Source organism: Phyllostomus discolor, chromosome 14 (assembly GCF_004126475.2).
Source record: "Phyllostomus discolor isolate MPI-MPIP mPhyDis1 chromosome 14, mPhyDis1.pri.v3, whole genome shotgun sequence".
NCBI classification, from domain to species: Eukaryota; Metazoa; Chordata; class Mammalia; order Chiroptera; family Phyllostomidae; genus Phyllostomus; species Phyllostomus discolor.
Genome location: NC_040916.2, coordinates 42175888 through 42193419, shown reverse-complemented (window position 1 = coordinate 42193419; position 17532 = coordinate 42175888). Strand labels below are relative to the sequence as shown.

Here is a 17532-nt window from a genome sequence, read left to right as displayed (position 1 = left end):
TCTGAATTGTCTTCCAAAGAGCAGAGAGGCAGCCCTTTCCGGCCACCATTAACTTTCACATATTGGCAAGGCATTTGCAGTAGGGAGTGGGGTTGGAGAGAGAAGTGGCCGTTAAAATCTCCAGTGTTGGGAAGTGTGGCTGACGGGGACGTCGAGGTACGGCCCGTTCAGAAAGCATGTGCACTTCACGGTGCGAATGAACGAGGTTTCCTCCTTCAGTGAGGACCTCAGTTGCGTATGTGCCTGCGGGCAGACAAGAGAAAAGCTTCCAATGCAGCAAAGTTCACTGTGGTCATGGACTGGTTTTCTGAAGCATACCTTATAAATCTCACACATGCTTCTCAGAATCACAATATTTAAAAAGCAGATGCTCAGTTTTCCTAGGGTGACTTTGCAAACAACAGCAACAATGGTAAAAAAACAACAACAGGTTTCAAACTCACCATAACAGAGGGAAAAAAACACACCCACACGCAAGGGCGACCGTGAGTTTGCTCTTGGTTGGTCAAGTATACATTTTTGTGCCTTTACGTGCGGTTTTTATTTTGGTGACAGCATTGAAAATTGGTGGGTTTTGTAGGTTGTTAGGGAGTTCCATGGAGAGAAGTCAGAGATGTTTGGTGATAATGACTACGTGATGGTAAGGAAGCACTGGCACTAAGATCTTGTCTCCTCTACACCCCAGTTCTGCCGTTACCCTGATAATGAAGTGGGCAGAAGCCAGAGGGAACCATGTAAAATTATGTATTTCATTGAATTTGGGCAGAATCTTGTCAAATCATCTTAGACATTGTTTTGGAATCCACCGAGAGGGTGTTACACTCTTTGGGAATCAAACCTACAGAGTGAAGCTAGAGGGAAGCAGATGCTGTCCTGTTCAATCCTTTATTTTACAAATGGGTAAACTGAGGCCTAGAGAGCACCCGTGGCTAGCATGCTCTCCCTCACCTTTCTGCCTCTCCTTTGTAATGCCTGTATCGTGTTTGCGGTCCATCTCCCCACAGACTGTGGGAGTTCAACAGCACTAGACCTGGTTTGCAGGTTGGATCTGTAGTAGGTAATCCAGTAAATGCCATTCTTAACCTCCTCCACAGAGTCGATCCTTCCTGGCAGAAGTTATCATTATAATAGAGGGAAAGGGATTACTGAATAAGAATATTGTCTTTAGTAACATTTCTTTTAATTATTTCATGCAAAATCTCATGTCCCAATTTCATATTTTAGCCTATTTCTCGGGAGTGGAAAGAACTCATTTGTGAATTAACAATGAGATTCTTTTGTTGCAATGGGAGGAAAAGATGCATTCTAGTAGTTCTGTGCTTTACAAAAACTTTGAGGATTGTATTTTTTACTTACTATAAAATCCCATTTGGCAACCAGTCAGCATTACCCAACATTTAACAAATATTTCTTGAGCTCCTACTATGTTCCTAGCACTATTTAGACTCTTAGGGTGTATCAGGGAACACAACAAAGATTTCTGCTTTTGTGATCATATCTTAATGTATATTTTGCAACATATGAATGAACTATTGATTTTCTACACCAAATTATTTTTGGACAGCATTCTAGTGAAAGAGTGTCATTTTTAAAAAAAATTGCCTTCCTTGTAAATGAAAGGCCTACTTTCTCAAGAAAATAGCTTTTTGGTCAAGCTGCATGAAATTTGGCACAACACTGCCGCCTAGCGGCTACGTGAATCAGGAACCTGCATAGGGTCAACTGTTTCTCAGGCGGGGTTTACGGGAAAAATTATCCTGGTTTTCAGTAGAAGCCTTGGACACACAGTGACCTAGCCAGGAGTGTTAGGAGTGTAATTCCTTGTGGTTTTGTGACAGAACGACTGGAAGGCCTCCATCGCTTTTGTTGTTGGAAACCAGGTTGAGGACGAGCTTCTCATTCGAGCCCTCACCCTCGCAGTCCAGGTGCCGCAGCGCAAGCTCTTCAGCCTGGTATCATGGAAAGACGTTCTCTGCCAGGTACCTGTCCCTCCCACTCCCAAGCCCCTTGAAGATTTTTTTCTTGAAACAATAAGATAAAATAACATATAAAATTATCATATTCTTGGGGTACTTGGTAAATTTTGGTGGATTCTTTTAAACACTTAGACTAATTTGAATTGTTTAATCTGAAAGAATTATATTTTGTCCTCGAATATTGCTCATTCAACATTCATTCACTCAAACCAAAATTTCAGAAGCCATGCCAGGCTCCCTGGGGAATTATTTCATGAGAGATTCAACAAAATAAAAGAAAACTATTGGATGTTCCAGGGAAGCCTGACTAGAAGGAGGAAGTAAGTCTACAGAGAACCGTAGCTGTCAGAGGTCAGAGGTCAGAGGTCAGAGGCAGAGAGGCCAGTGACCCAGCTGAGTCCTGTCAGGCGGCACCTGCTCATGCAGTGCTGGGAGCTGACCACAGTGACTCTAAACATTTCACCCTGTCGATGCACAACCCTTCCTTGCTGGGTTCCCGAGCCCGTCGGGCCACCTAGGTATTTGAAAGTTACACATACCTGAGTATTCTTGACGTACGCCTTTCTTTCTCCTTAGAGATCAGTTTGCTTTTCCTACAGATTGATGAAGCAAGTGCACTCTTTGGAACCACCACTAAAAAGGGAAAGAACGTCACGGGCGTTAGTGCTCCCTTATATCACGAGGTAAGTGAACATCTTTATTGAAGAAATTTTTGTTTTAGAAAATGTAATTCGTCCTTTAAGAGCAGATTCTCGTTTCTCAATGGAGCTGTTTGCTCCTGAAGATGGGCCCTTAAAAAATCTGCTCCCCCTCTTTTCATTAAGTTCCCCTTTAGCAGTAAAATTGCCCCGGATTGTCTCTACCATCACCGCATCCAAGGGAAGAGCATAACTCAGCAGTTTTTGTACGCAAGACTGTTTGGTCATGCTTTTTCACGGTAGTTGTTGACTATGTGATAGTATTCAAGGGGGTCATATTACTAGTGTATTAAAAAGTATTGCTTTCACCAGAGAAACAGTGTAAAGATGCCCCCTAAGTGTTTCCTGGACAAGACAGAGCCGCAGCTGAAATAATTTTCTGTCTGTTTGTGGACATTGTGCACATTCCACAAGCCACTTCTGTCAGTGGGAGGTGACAGTGACCTTCAGGTGAACGGGCCCTCCCACTTCTCGCAGGTGCGTAGCGCCACAGTCCGGGGTGTGGGCCGTGGGTCTGTGCAGGGGACTGGGAGCTCCGTGCTCGTACGAGAGGACTTCCTCTCACCCAACTTGTTAAAGGGACCTAACTGACAGCTTACAAGAAACTATAAAAAAATCCAGGGATTAATTAGAGTATCACTTAAAATTTGTCAGGCACTGTTTTATGGCTGTGCAGACCGAAAACATAAGGATTTTCAGATCTTTAAAAGACAAACTTGTATGCACTTTATTTCGGTGATGACTAATAAAGTTTTTATATGTCTGAGGTCTTGGATGATTTCATAATGGCCTCCTTAGTGTTGCCCGAGTACTTACTATCTGAACAAGTTCCATTGGATCTACTTATGATTGACAATGCTGTGGATTTTATAGCACTAGCTCTTGCTACTCTGTCATTGAAAACTCATTCTGTGCTGTTAGAGTTAAATAACATGCCTACTATCTTTTGTTAAATATTCGGAGTGTGTGTGCTCCAGTCGAAGCATTAGGTGATATCTGGACTTGAATTATTGGAAGTTTTCTTCCGAAGTAGCCATAGAAACCCGTGTCCAGTTTTCAGGCCTGGGATCAATTAGCCCCCAATGGACTCTTTCTCCTTCACAATGCTCAGTAAAGATCAGAGGTGATGACAGGCCAGTATTGAAGTCTGATCTGGACAGGCATTTTGACTTGAATGTGGGATAGCCAGTGTTACAAATTCAGAATTCAGTAAAAAGGAGAAGGAGAAGGAAGAAGGAGAAGCCATTTCTCTCCAATATGTGCTGTGACTCTGGGCTGCCTGTCCTGTCCTCCCCTCGGGGGAAGTCCGTTTCACACCGGGCTCTCCTTGTTCTTCCAGTGGAGCTTCCGGGCAGTCAGCCTCCCACAGCCCTCCCACACCCCTTCTGTTTTGAATGGCCCCAGAAGAAGAGGGAAGGCAGGACGAGCAGCACCACAGAAGCTGGATCGTGGGTGCAGCAGCTGTGCCTTCACGTCAGTCACTGTGGCAGAAACGTGTAAAGAACAGAGTCAAACTCAGGCTCTTGGGCAGACCAGTCAAAGATAGAATGCAGATTGGAGAGGGGGGCGCATCGGCAGTCTCCGTCCCTCCACATGTAGGACCTGGTCCGAACCTCTGTCACGTGGCACCTCGTCCCAGAGGAACTGAAAGCTATGGGCGGTGCCTCCTGCGAGCCCCGAGGTAGCTGTGGGTGGTGACCTTGGTGGAAGCCCAGAAGCTCAGCTTCTCTGAGATCTCTGGACTTGGAAGGCACGTGCACAGTCTGCTTGTGAGTTTGTTTCTGCTCCAAGTCGCCCGTGGTCTGTGGTAAGCTGCCACAGGTGGACTCCTCGGGAGCCTGTTTAGGAGGTCTTGAGTTTTCTTTCCCAAAGGAAACTGCAATGGGAAAGAAAGACACCCTAACAAAGTTGCTTATGTGACATGGGAAGTTCATAGCGTTGTTTCCTTTTAGAACTCCACTTCGGAGAGGGAGAGCTCAGAACAGATGTTATAAAAGCCGTGCACTTCCGCTTACTCCTGCTTGTGAGAGACTTGCGTTGGCCTAGATCTGAACCTGGCCGTTCTTACTTTAAACACAGTTCTAACCAGTTTGGCTTTCTGGTTTCCTAGCCTGCGGCCAATTAGGAGGAATAGCAAATTAGAGTGAAACTCCACCATAGTACAGTTCATCCACGAGCAGTAAAATAGTGTCAGAACCACATAACTTATTTCCAATAACGACGTGAAATGTCTGGGCCAGCAAAGACCACATTCCTAAATGGTTTGCTCAGGCTTTCGTTTGGATGGCTCGGTGCTCTGTACACACAGCCTCCTTTCTGAAACTGGGCAATTCCCCCTTAAACTTTAGAATTTCATCTAGCCGTGGTATTGTATATACGAGAGTCTTTATTTACAAATCAGAGTTTTTTGAAAGCCTGCTTAGGTTTGTGCTAATGTGACTCCGTGGAGACACAGCCTCAGCCTGTGCGCTCACTTTCTCTCTCCGGAAACCACGGTTTGCTCTTGCAAGAACCACTCTAGGGACTCATGGGGAAATAAAAAGAGGATAATCTTCCTTGGTCTCAGGAAGGCTAGCTATTTCTTGATTATTTTTATTTAATGAGAATGAAGATAATGATGATCTCAGGCACTGGCACTACATATAAGTACAACTTCTGGCCTGTAACCCTTTTTGAGGACGTGCACGTGTACGAAGATGGATACAGAGATAGCCTGTATCACGTAGTGATCAGTTTGACCCAATAGTGGTATTTTACCAAATACAGAACAAGAAAATTCTTGTTCAAGCGCTAGAGTCAAACGCCTTCTGGGTAATGGAGGGGGGATGTGAATATTATAAAAGCTGTAAACTCAAGAAGTTTAAGGACTAGTTAAGGAAAAACATAAGCCTGACACACAGTGAGTATTCAACACGTGTTTGTTCACCGAGTGAAGGACCCAGTGCGGCGAACAGCCCGGGGAGTGCCGGGGACAGAGGAGGTGCTGCAGGCGTCTGGGGCAGGCGGCGCTGCTGCCAGCGAGGGGCAAGCGTGCGGGAGAGCTTTGTGGGGAAGGCAGCACTGGGAGGGCAAGGAAAGGCGTTCTGATCATTTTGATCTTTTCAATACTGTATCCCAACTAACCCATAAACACTTCTAAAAGGAAATATAAATATCTTCATGGTACAGATAGGGAAATGGAAGCAAGGGAAAGTAGAAAGTCTACTAATTAGAAAATTGAAGAACTTGGATTTAACCGTAGTTAAATACATTGCCTCAAGTTTTTCCCCTTGACCACAGACCCAGTGCTATTTCACTGGCCTCAAAGCTATGCATCCCTGGAGGGGTCGGTCTGGGCTCTCAGCTGTGGGAGGGGGCATTCTATCAGGCTAAGGCATGGCAGTGGGAGAATGGTGAATACGTACGAAACTTATAGTCAAATATAGTACAGTATATACTAAATAGGGAAAGTAAATGCAGTGCCTATTTTAATTTTAACTTTAAAATCCTGGAGATGGAAATCTATGAGAAAACACTTCCAACCGTGGGAATAATACATGCTTTAGGATTCATGCCTGGAACATAAATGTATTTGCTAAGTATACACGAGTATTTGTCTGTCTGTCTGTCTGTATGTGTTTGACGGCTTGCTCGGAGAACCCGACCTGCTTGTGGCAAGTGTACTCAGTCCGACCAGCATGGAGAAGGGACCTGCCAACGGTCACTCAAAGCCCACTGCAGCGGCCCCTCGGGAAAGGCCTGTGTGCACTGCACACGCACAGGCTCTCCCGCCTGGGATTACACCTGACGCCCAGTAAATGCACCTTGTAAGAGAGATGCACAGACTTTGGACTTGGACATTGAGGTTTTGATAAATTAGAAGGAAAGAAAAAAAAAACTGCCACCTCGGCAGGGCTTTGTTTATCCCACTTACCTGGAATCAAGTTCCACTTTCTCGAGAGTTTTAGATTCCACTCCACAGTTGTCTCATTTTGCGACGGAGACATTGTACCTCCCCCGCCCCCCGGGAGGCCCCCATCCATGCTCAGACGGGGGAGTGCTTGCCTGTTTGTGGCTCATTCAGAAAAGGCAGATTAGGTCACTGCAAAAACAAAAAACCGAAAGCCTGCTGAAACAGAAAGAGTCTGTAACATAAAGGTTTTATGCCCCGTTGGTGGCTCACTTATTAAACAAATAAAGCACTTGAGCAACCCCGAAGTTCATCTGACATAATGCAGTTTTACAAATGCAAATCCGTATTCATTTTCCTCACTACTTCTACCAGTAAAACATAAAACTTTACTTTTAACCGATATATTTTAATTAAAATGTTTCTATGGGCCTTTCTATTGAGAGATCATTAAATGTGGAAGGATTTTCCTGTTATTAGATTTGAGAATAGTGGATCAAACTCGGTTTAAAAAGACATAGGATGCACATTTAATATCATCAGATCTAATTAGTTTCACCGCATTTCTGCGACACTTCAGTAGCACATTAGATTAGAATCCCCAGATGTAATAGTTCCATTTTTGGTCTCTCTTAATGGATGTGCAGACGTATTTCTCAGCTCTCTCCCTGACATGTATTCATTAATAACCCCCAAGTCAGAACACAGAATCGATTATAATCTGGTTGCTGCCCTTTTTCAGATCACTAATAGAAAACTTATTTCTTAAACACAGTGCCTGACATTAAAAGCCTATTCAATAAAGCCGTGAGCCCTTATTTTGGGGGGTGGCCGTTGCCAAAATGAGAAAGGGGAAACTCGTGCTTCAGAGATAGAAGCAAATAGGACGGGAAACCGTTTAAGAGGTTTGAAGTTATTAAAATGGCAGATCTACCGGGAACAGAAGGAGCAACATGTCAGGGAAGGAACGAAGGAAAAGGGAGACAGGAAGCATTCTCTGGCCTTCTCAATCCTGCATTTTAAAACAAAACAAAAAAAATTCAGGACGAACTGGAAGGTAGCCAACCTAATGCCGTTATTTCATAGAGCTTGGGGACACACCAGGAAATTACAGGCCAGTTAGTTTAACTTCACTTGTGGGGAAAGTATTAAAAACTGCTGCAGGAGATCAAGTCAAGGGATGCTTAGAAAAGCACGGCTTGATTAAGGCAAGCCTGGCCAACGTGGTTTGGGGAAAGGGAAGGTCATGTCTTAGGAACTTGTTGAAATTCTTTGAAGCTATTATGGCCCGTACAGTCTTCAAAGAACACACAGTGAGGCCCAGGATCCGTGTATCTGTTTCGTTCCACACCAGCCCTTCAGGGAGGCTGGCAGAGCATGGCCCACACCGGGGCCTGGGTGCTCCAGGGCTAGAAACCACTATCAAAATAGCAGAAAATAACCTCTGAAGGAACATTTGTAAAGCTGGAACCAATTAATACAACCTGATATTTATACATGTGAAATAACGACTTGGAACAGAATTTAGGAGTATTGAGCCATTACAAAGAAGTGCTACATCGGGACTATAAAAACAATCTGGGGGTTACTGTGCCAAAATTGGGGCTCGGGAGGCATTTCTCACCCAAAGAAGGGACGACGAGATACCGGAGCGGGAGAAGCGGGTGTCGAGTTCAGGGCTGTGAAGGGTGGCGGCTGAACGAATGGATGGGCAAGAGAGCAGTCTAGCGTGTTCGTGCCCGGAGCCTCCGTGGCTCTGGAGGAGCACAGAGCCGCCCAGCAGAGAAGGGCAAGTCCGGGCCAGTAACTGAGGGGACAGAAGGTCAGGCCCTGTTGCTTTGGGAGTGGGCTCCCGGGGGCCCGAATGTTTGCCCCTCAGACCTGAAACTTGGAGCACTGTTTTCAAAGAAAACAGGCAGAGGCGTTCAGAGACACCCCAATATTGCCCCCAGCTCTTTTCTGCCCCAGGGCACAGGCAGCTGGCCAGGAGTGGGGGTTAGTCCCTAGGGAGCACTGGTATCCCAAGCTGAGGAGCCTGGGATTCAGCAGCAGGAAATGCAAGGCCTGGGGTGCTGACTAGGGTCAGTGGGAGGACTGCTGGGCGAGCAGGAAGCTAGTCCAGGGTTCCAGGATGCAGGTATCCGTGGAGGAGCGGAGAAAAGAAATGAAGCCAGGCTCAGCCAGTGAGGAGCGGCCATCAGGCGAGATGCTAGTGGTTAGAGGCACTGATCCCAACGGGACTGCCCGGGCCCTTCCCCGGATTCTGCCGCTCGCCAGCTGTGGAGTCTGGGACAGGTGGCGTAACCTGCTGCCATCAGTCTGCTCTTTGTCAAGTTAGTGTTGTTGGTAGCACCTACCTTAGAAAGTGGTAGTAATGATTAATGGGTAGTAATACAAAATACTGAGCCTACTACCTGGCATCGAGTAAGTGTCCAATTAAGTTTATCTATTGTTAATTAATATTATTAAATAATCAATATTGAAATAATGATTAATGTTATTAGTTTAAAAGTTCTATTCAGTTACGGTGAATGTTGGAGTTTTTTCATGGAAGCATGAAAGAACTAGAAACTTCTATGATTGGGGTTTTTATTGTTCATTTTTATTGTGGTAAAAACACATAAAAGGTACCATCTTAACTGTTTCTAAGTGAGCAGTTAGTGGTGGCAAATGGGTTCACACCATTGGAAAATCAGCCAGCCTCTGCAACTTTTCATCTTACAAACTGGAACGCTAGACCTGGAAGAACAGCAGCTCCCCGCTCCCTGCCCTTGGCCCCTGCCACCCACCGTCCGACTTTCCTTTCCTGTGAGCTGTGAACTCTGGATGCCTCATGTAAGCGGAATCATAAAGCATCCGCCTATTCATGGCTGGCTTTTATGACTCAGCATGTCTTCAACATGCATCCATGTTGTAGCAGGTGGCAGAATGTCCTTCCTTTTCAAGGCTGAATAGTATTCCGTCATGTGCACAGTCCACATTTTGTTTGTCCATTCAACCGCTGATGGGCACGTGGGTTGTGAACGATGTTGCCATAAATATGGCTGCAAATTATGAGCAAATTGTTCCCTAAGTGAAATATAATTAATAAAGATAAGCTAACAGTTAAGTGAGTAAGGGAAGAATGAAAGGAAAATCGATGGTCAAGGGTGTTTGGACTACTCCATTATACTAGTCTTCATGACCATGGTGGAGACTAATATACATTCTTTTCTGTTATGTCATGTAATGGGTAAATATGACTGAATACAAGGGATAAACCGTAGTAGTAGTAGTAGTAACCATTTCTAAAACAATTATATCAACAAAATCTCACATTTAGATAGCGAGATGGATTTCACAACCACTTTCTCATTACATCCTCACACCGTCACGTGAGACAGGCAGAACAGCTGGTGGTATCTCTGCGGTGTCCACGGGAAACGGAAGCCTAGCAACCCAGCAGGGGTTCCGTCGCCAGCCAGAGTGGGAGTCAGCGTCAGCTCTGCTCTGCGGTCTGGGGTTCGCTCTGCACCTCGGAAGGCAGGCCTCAGTTGTCAGGAAGTCAGCCCCGTTCGTTCACTCGTTTCTCCCAAGAAAATTTGAGACGGTTTATGGATAAAAATTCCTATTTTGTTAAATGCATATTTAATTTAATGAGCATTAAAAATAAAATTGGAATACTCATTTGCAGCCTTCCTTACTTTGTGGCTTAGGATAGGGCTAAATTATTTTTTAAAACTTGGTTTGTGGTCAGTGTAGAGGAGAATATTAGGCTCTAGTACAGGTGGTACACAGCTTCAGCTAAGTCAAGTGATAGTCACTAGGAAATGCTTTATTTTTATGCATTCCACAAGTATTTGACTATTCATCTATTATGTACCAAATCCATGATTGAATTTATCTTGGTGAATAAAACAGATTTCCCCGCTGTCACAGAATTTACATTTGAATGGGGAAGGCAGGCAATGAGCAAAAATTAAACATGATAATTGTTTTGAATCAGAGAGGGTTGCAGGAGAAAATGCTTCAGACTGAGGATTTGGAGGTAAACTGGAAGACCAGGAGAGCCAACCAGAAAGCGGAGGGGAAAATACTCAGGCAGAGGAAACAGCACGGGCCAAGAGCCCGGGGCAGGAAGGGCGAGATGCCATCCCGCTGGAAGAAGAGTGCAAAGGCCCTGGACCACAGGGCGTGAGAAGAGAGAGGAGGGCAGAGGCCAGGTCCATAGGGACTGGTATGTCTCTGCTAAGAAAAAGTTTGAGTTTTTACTTCATAGGAAATGGGAAGCCATTAAAGCTGTTGAAGGGGAGAGTGACACAATTTGAGTTTATGTGTTTTTTTTCTTGCTGCCAAATGAAGAATAAATTGGGATGGGAGCAGGAAGCAAACGTGGAAGTGAGGAGACCAGTTAGGAGGCCATTGAAGTGTCCAGGTTCCAAGTATATCAGGGAGGGAGAATCGGTGGAATGATGCTGATGTGAGGGGTGAGGGCTGCGGGAGAAAAGGTATCGGGAGTGACTCAAAGTTCTGGCCTGAGAAACTCAGTGAGAATGTTACCAAACTCAAGGGCGCTCTATTTAGAGATGAGACGTGGCCATTAGAAGGTCATCTTACTTACTTTGAGCAAGTAGAGGAGACAGGGCATTCACATCCAAAGCTCTGCCTCTCCGAAGGGAGGCTTGGCCCCTTGCTTGTGGACACCATTTGGCCAATTACAGGTTGATTTTAGTCGGCTGCACTTACTAGGTGGGCTCCTCTAAAGCTCACCCTGTCTACAGCTGGCCTGCAAAACACGGCCACATTCTAATACTTACGAAGACTCGGACTTAGTAAGAATGGCCCAGACCTCGAGACCCTTATTCTACCTAACAAACGTATTTTGGATATAGGGGGGAAGACTGATGAAGATTACATTCAGAGGAGCTTTGGAAGTACAGTTAAATTATCTGTGCCTGGCTCAGTGCCTGGCTCAGTGCTGGCGCATGACAAGTATCAAGGAAGTATTTGTTGTCTGAAAGAACTGACTTACTCGGGGAGGACTGGGGAGAGTCGCTGGTCCATGCTCCCGGGAGTAGGCAGTGGAGCGTTTCACCAATACTCGTTCATCAGTACTTCCGGGTGGTAGTAGTTTCCGTCCCTTCCATTCTTGCTTTATTGGTTCCATATCCTACACAGTGGTTCTCTCACTGTGGCTGAAAACCCATTGTTTTACAATGAAATTTAATTGGTTGCAGCTGTGTGTGTGTGTGTGTGGTTCATGATGTAAACATTTTTTTTGGCTATAAATATAGGTCCAAAAGAGTTGGAAAAACCAACGTAGTCCTCTAAATCTCTTTGGTGTTATCTTCCCACTGCATCTCTCTCCTTTGGGTTTCTCACCCAACCCTGGACGAGGGGATCAGGAGCTACTCATCCCAGCTCGCCCTCCCTCAGCAGGCGTGTCCCGAGTGTGTGGCACGTGCTGGGTGATGGGCACAAGGTCTACTCAGACAGAGCGTCTCTGCCCTCAAGAGCTCACACTCGATAATTTTATATACAATATGTTTGCTTCCCGCTATTTTGTGACATTTTAATACCTCGTAGCAAGTTTGATGTAGAAGTTGTATATTTAATTCCCAAGTTATAACCGAGCCTGTCCTGCATTGAGCCCTGTGGCTGACCTCACTCATCATTCACAACTTCCAGCCAAAGGGGTGGCGGTCCCCAGACAGGGTGTGTTGGAAAGAAGGGAATGGGCAGGCCGAATACTCCCCAGAACAGTCAGAGATGCAACAGAGACCTGGGCGGCCTTGTTTCCTTAGAGAGAAAGTGTAGCCGAAATGGAAATATGGCAACAATTTTCATGCTTCTACATGTTTTTAATGTCATCTCTATTTCTGAAATTCTAACACCTCAGTCTTTGGCTGCAAGGAGAGGAAGAAGGAACACCAAACTCAACCTGGGAGAATGGGCCATTAGAGAGAAACTCATTTCTATTTATAGAAGAGCTGCCATGCATAGTGACTACTTCATAAATATTAGTCTGAATGAATGAATTTCAGATAGAGGTTTGTGTATTAAAATCCATCCATTCTTGTATTTCACAAACATGATGGGCCAAAAACAACAACAACATCAAACCTTATTAGTGGCATCACAATATAAGTTACCTGAAATCCAGTCTCTGTGTTGCTTCAAGAAATATACACAAATATATCATTACAAGTTTAGTAGTTTGACACATAGGAAGCAAATACTACAAAAATACCCAGAAAAAAGTGAAATTGTTCAATAAGCCCCTGCTTTTAGAATTTCGTACTTAGCTCCTTGCTCAATGTGGACAGCATGCTCACGACCGTGGGACACCGGCAGAGCTCTGCGGCGAGCCAGGCCAGCAGGCCACTCTGCATCGCACCGAACATGCCACAGCTAACGAGTTTACCATCATGCCCATTTGCCTTTATCAAGAATTTTTATGAAAAAACAAACTCATTGTGGCTTATTCATTCACCAGGAAATGTGCCATTAGATCGTATTTATCAGAAGGAACATTTCATTATTTCAGTTATTTTCAAGCCTTACAATATCACCCTTTCCTTTCTGCCTGGAGCTGCCGAGAAGCAGAGCGCAGTGTGTGAACACGCTGTGGCCGCGGGCCACAGCTGCTGGTTCGAGGCCTTTCTGAGGAGCCAGTCGTGTATCGCATTCTCAAAGATTCGCTCTAAAAATATGATGGAGAGAAAGAAAGAAAGGAAAAAAGGTGGCTCTTATCTGAATGTAATGCAAGGGGCAAATATATTACTCTTTGAAACTAATAAAATTTCAAGGATGACAGCAAATTTCTGATTTGCTCCTCCTCCAGTAAAACGTCTGCTTTGAATTACCCAGGAGAAATTCTTCTTTCTGCCAACTTGTTTCAATTCCCTGGGCAACCCCATCCACAGAACATTGTCGGGGGGGGGTGCCTACATTTTCTCCCTCTTTTGGAGCAGGCAAAGGAAAGTGCATTGGGTAGTGAGGTTCGTGCATGGTGCCTGCCCTTTCCTTCCTGAAAGCAGAGACAAGTATTAGTCATCAGACGGGGAAAGAGTCTTTCGGTCTCCCCCCAGCTAGTGTCCTGTTTTCTGTATTCAGGCCCGCCCTGTGTGTAGGCGGAGCCGGCAAGGGCTGTGTGATGTGATTTAAGAGGTGCTGGAAACCCTGCCTGTCCAAAAATAGCCCCCACACCCCGACGACTGAGTTCAGGCACAGTGTCCATAAGAGCCTGGTTTACGTGAAATGAAACTGCGTTTCTCAGAAGGTTAACCCGTTATATCCGCTGCCCGCTCTCGGCGCACGTCTGTGGGGCAGAGACAGAAGCGGGACCTTGAAGGCCTGTCCGCGTGGACGGGGAGCGTGGGGAAGGGGTTGGCAAGGGCCAAGGCTTAAGGTAACGATGCAAGGCACAGAAGCAATTCTGCGTAACCACGAGTGAGCCTGTTGAAACTAAACCACTTCCATATTCGTTCAGTCAGCCAGCCACTCTTTTTCTGAATCGGTGTTTTATGGAACATGACGTTTTCTCAAACAGGCAATGCTCTTCGCTGGGGCCTTGAAAGCAAACAGGAATAATAACATCAACTTACATTTGGAAGGTGCTTTCAGGAATACGAAATACTTTCACGCGCCGTGTCAGCCTGGCGAGGCTGACTTCCCCGTGCCACTGTTCTCCTGTGGCCGATGGGGAGGGTCCCCGAGAGCTGCCTGCCCGCCCGCCCGCCTGCCCGCCGCCCGCAGCCAAGGCACGGCCCCTGCACCCCAGCAGTGGGCAGTGCAGTCCCACCTGCTTGACAATTCCTCTAACCCAAAGGGAGAGTTCCGGCGGTTTTCTCCAGCGGGATTACTGAGGAAGTGTTTCCCTTCTCTGGAAGTTTCTGAAAGAACGGATCCAAACCCAGGCTTCTGCAGGCAGACATTCGTGTAGCCTCAGAAATTCAGGTTAGGTGTTACCAGTCATTCCCTGGGGGGAAAAAAATCCCCACCTAGCATACTGACCACTTTGCACACAGTTGTAAAATACAGCAAAACAAAACAAGTTTAGATGGGAAAAGTAAAAAATGTGAACTGGCAGAAATTAACAGAATATTTCCCAGAAGGCCTTGGGAGCCAGGGCTGTTTGACCGTAGACAGGAAGTGGGGCCAGCCCTGACCAGGCTTTACAAAGCGACCACGCTGTCCAAGATATCTATACAGGGGCTCATCCCCCTTGCTCCGTCACCGCGCTCACGCACCCCCACTCCTGTAGCTGTTCAGATGAGCCACGGTTTCTCAGTAACTCTGGCTCATTCCTTTTTAGCCACGAGACCACTGATTCACTCTACACTCCTCTTGCCACAAGTGTAAAGTATACCAAGTTGAATAGAATTCTGTAAAGCTAAGACTTAGATATTTCCATTTACCAGCCAAATAGCCTGGTATGAATTCCATTCTTTAATGAAATCTTGGAATTCCCTAGAGAAACCTCGTTTTGCTGTGTTACATTGTGGTGGTTTATTTGTGTCTGCCTCCCGGTCCTTCACAGCGCAGGGCGTGAACGCCAGGGCCTCATGTGACTCATCGCGAAAGCCTCAGGGCTCTGGGCTAGCAGTCCCAGGCTGTCCCGATCCCGTTTCCCATCAGTTAAAAAATAATTGAGCATTTGTTCTATGTACATTGTGTGTGTACATAGAAAGAGAGAAATAAAAATGTACAAGAGTACAAACATTCTACCAACATCACAGAGCATCCTCCAAAAATGAAAACTATAAAGGACGAAGTGAGGATAAGTATAATCAGGAGTTCTGATATTTCCCCCCTCCTGGTGGGCAGTCCTGTGCATGCCAGGGCTGCACACAGGAGGCCAAAGTCACTGATTTCAGCACACAGGGTGAACGTTTGTGAAATGGGCAAAAGAATGAGTGAGACCTCTCCTATCCATACAGTCTCTTTGGCACATTCATCGCATCCCGTTGACACCAGTCACTTTTCCAATTGGTGAACCAGCACTTCTGCTTTCCCAGCCTTCCTGCACACTGGCTTGACGAGAGCAGGGCTGGCTGGACGTTACCTGCCCGTCGCAGGGTGCCCTTTACAAGGGACACCCGCACAAAGTTTGTGAGGGTCTGTGTGTCTGTGTGCTGATGTTTTTCATTTGGCCTATATTGGATGGGAAGTCTACCATGTGCTCATCACAAAAGTTAATTCCAGCCTCACCCTGGCAAACAGATATGGAAATGAGTGGCTCTGTTAGCGCAGGGTGACAAAGAAGCTTTAAGCGGTGCAAGAGGACGCAGAGCGATGCCTAAAGCTTTCTGAAGTTTTTAGGGAATGATTTCAGGGAAATGGCTTGGAAGCTGAATGGGGAATTTATGAAGTAAGGAAGGAGGGAGAGGTCTAGGCAAAGAACTCAGCCAAGGCAAAATCAGGCAGACATAAGATGGCGCAGCGTGACCAAGGAGCTCCCAATGGTGCGCGTGCTCAAGTGTCGGCAGGAGGCAGGAAAGCGTAAGGAGCAGCCAGGGCTGAGGCTGGACAAGTGCCTCAAGGGCGGGTCGTAAAGGGCTCAGTCTGCCCTGCTAAGGGTCAGACAGCCTGGTCCTTTGGGTTTCAGAGCCATTGAGGAATGCAGAGCTGGGAAATAATATGAGAGGTGGAGGGATTCGAATTCGTGTGCAGGAAGAATTCCGTTCATTGCTGTACAGTGTTTTTGTTGTATCTATAGTTTGCTAGCTGTTTTATTATAAAAATAATACATGTTCACTGGAGAAGATTTGGAAAATATAGAAAGAGCATAGCCTGCCTACTAGGAGGAACTTAAGTATCTATAAAATATTCCACCATTCAGAGATGTATTCAATATGTTTTAAAAAATAAGAATTATATAATATATATGCTATCATATCATTTCTACACATTATGATGTTAGCCTTTTTCTAAATGCACATCCAGTGTCTATATAATAGAAAACATGCCCCTATTCAGTAATTCCTTTAGCCACTCCCCCTTTGGTAAATTAGGACTGTTTACCAATAGTTAGAACCCTGATTGTTTTCTTATGAAAAATTTCAAAAAGTGGGATTACTGAGTCAAAGTATATAAACCTTTTGAAAGCTCTTGACACATATTGTCAAAATGCATTCGAGACCATTTGTGCCAATTTGCATCCCTTCTAATAGTTCCAGTTCAACCACACCCTCTTCAACTTTGGGGTTTTTTATCTTCGCTAATTTGATAAGCAAAAATTGTAAGATTGCACTGTTTTCATTGGCTATGTTTTCTGAGCATGGAATTGATTAAAATGAAGTGACTGTATAATTTTGTTTTCAGATTCCTCCTCATAATGGGAGGGGGCGCTTTATTGTCTAAATGCAGCCTGGGAAACATTTGCTTTAAGTGATCTCAGGTATCAGGTGCTGTGAAGCAACACAAAAAGCCGTCGTGGTCCCAGCACAAACTCAGGGAGGACCGCAGGCCAGGGGCCCCGGTTCGTACTGCTAATGAGGGCACACCTTGTTAGCCGGTGGGTGGGGTGGGTGGGGCCTCAGCAGTAGCTGGAGTGAGGCTGGGGCCCTGGGACCAAGGGACTCAGAACGAGCTGCCTCAGTTCGGGAAGTCTGGGAAGGTTGACACAGAAGGCTCTTCGGTGTGAGCCCTTCCAGTTTCTCACCCCTTCTTGGCCCCTTGTGTCAGTGACACACCACACATCACCCAGAAGGCTCACTGAAAGTGCCCATTCCGCATCCCAGCCATGGTGATGGGGGTCAGGGGCATCTTCAGGGGAGTCCTGGAACACAGCTCATGAGCAAGGACCCAGGTACTTTGAGAAACAGAACCACACGTATATCCACCCACATGCTGCTCACAGGGCCAGCAAAGGGACCGTCCTCCTTCAGGATAAGCTGTCCTCTGCACCCCCTTACCACCCACCTGGACCGTGGCTCCTTCTGTTCTCACCCCTTCTCACAATCTCCCGGGGCCCAGGGTTCATCCA

At 45.9% G+C, this 17532-nt stretch overlaps 1 protein-coding gene and 1 long non-coding RNA gene across 2 annotated transcripts in view; one reads left to right on the top strand and one right to left on the bottom strand.

Moving 5' to 3' along the window:
• SPAG17 (sperm associated antigen 17) overlaps window positions 1–17532 on the top strand; it is a 178349-nt gene that overhangs the window by 22078 nt on the left and 138739 nt on the right. The window contains exons 2-3 of the mRNA XM_036015092.1: window positions 1839–1979; window positions 2576–2659. Of these exons, the coding sequence (XP_035870985.1) occupies window positions 1839–1979; window positions 2576–2659 (225 nt within the window). The remainder of the gene's footprint in view (window positions 1–1838; window positions 1980–2575; window positions 2660–17532) is intronic.
• On the bottom strand, window positions 1848–5556 carry LOC118498085. The gene is made up of 3 exons (XR_004900616.1): window positions 2574–5556; window positions 2456–2460; window positions 1848–1972 (listed from the first exon to the last, which is right to left on the bottom strand). It is a non-coding gene; the product is annotated as an uncharacterized LOC118498085 (long non-coding RNA).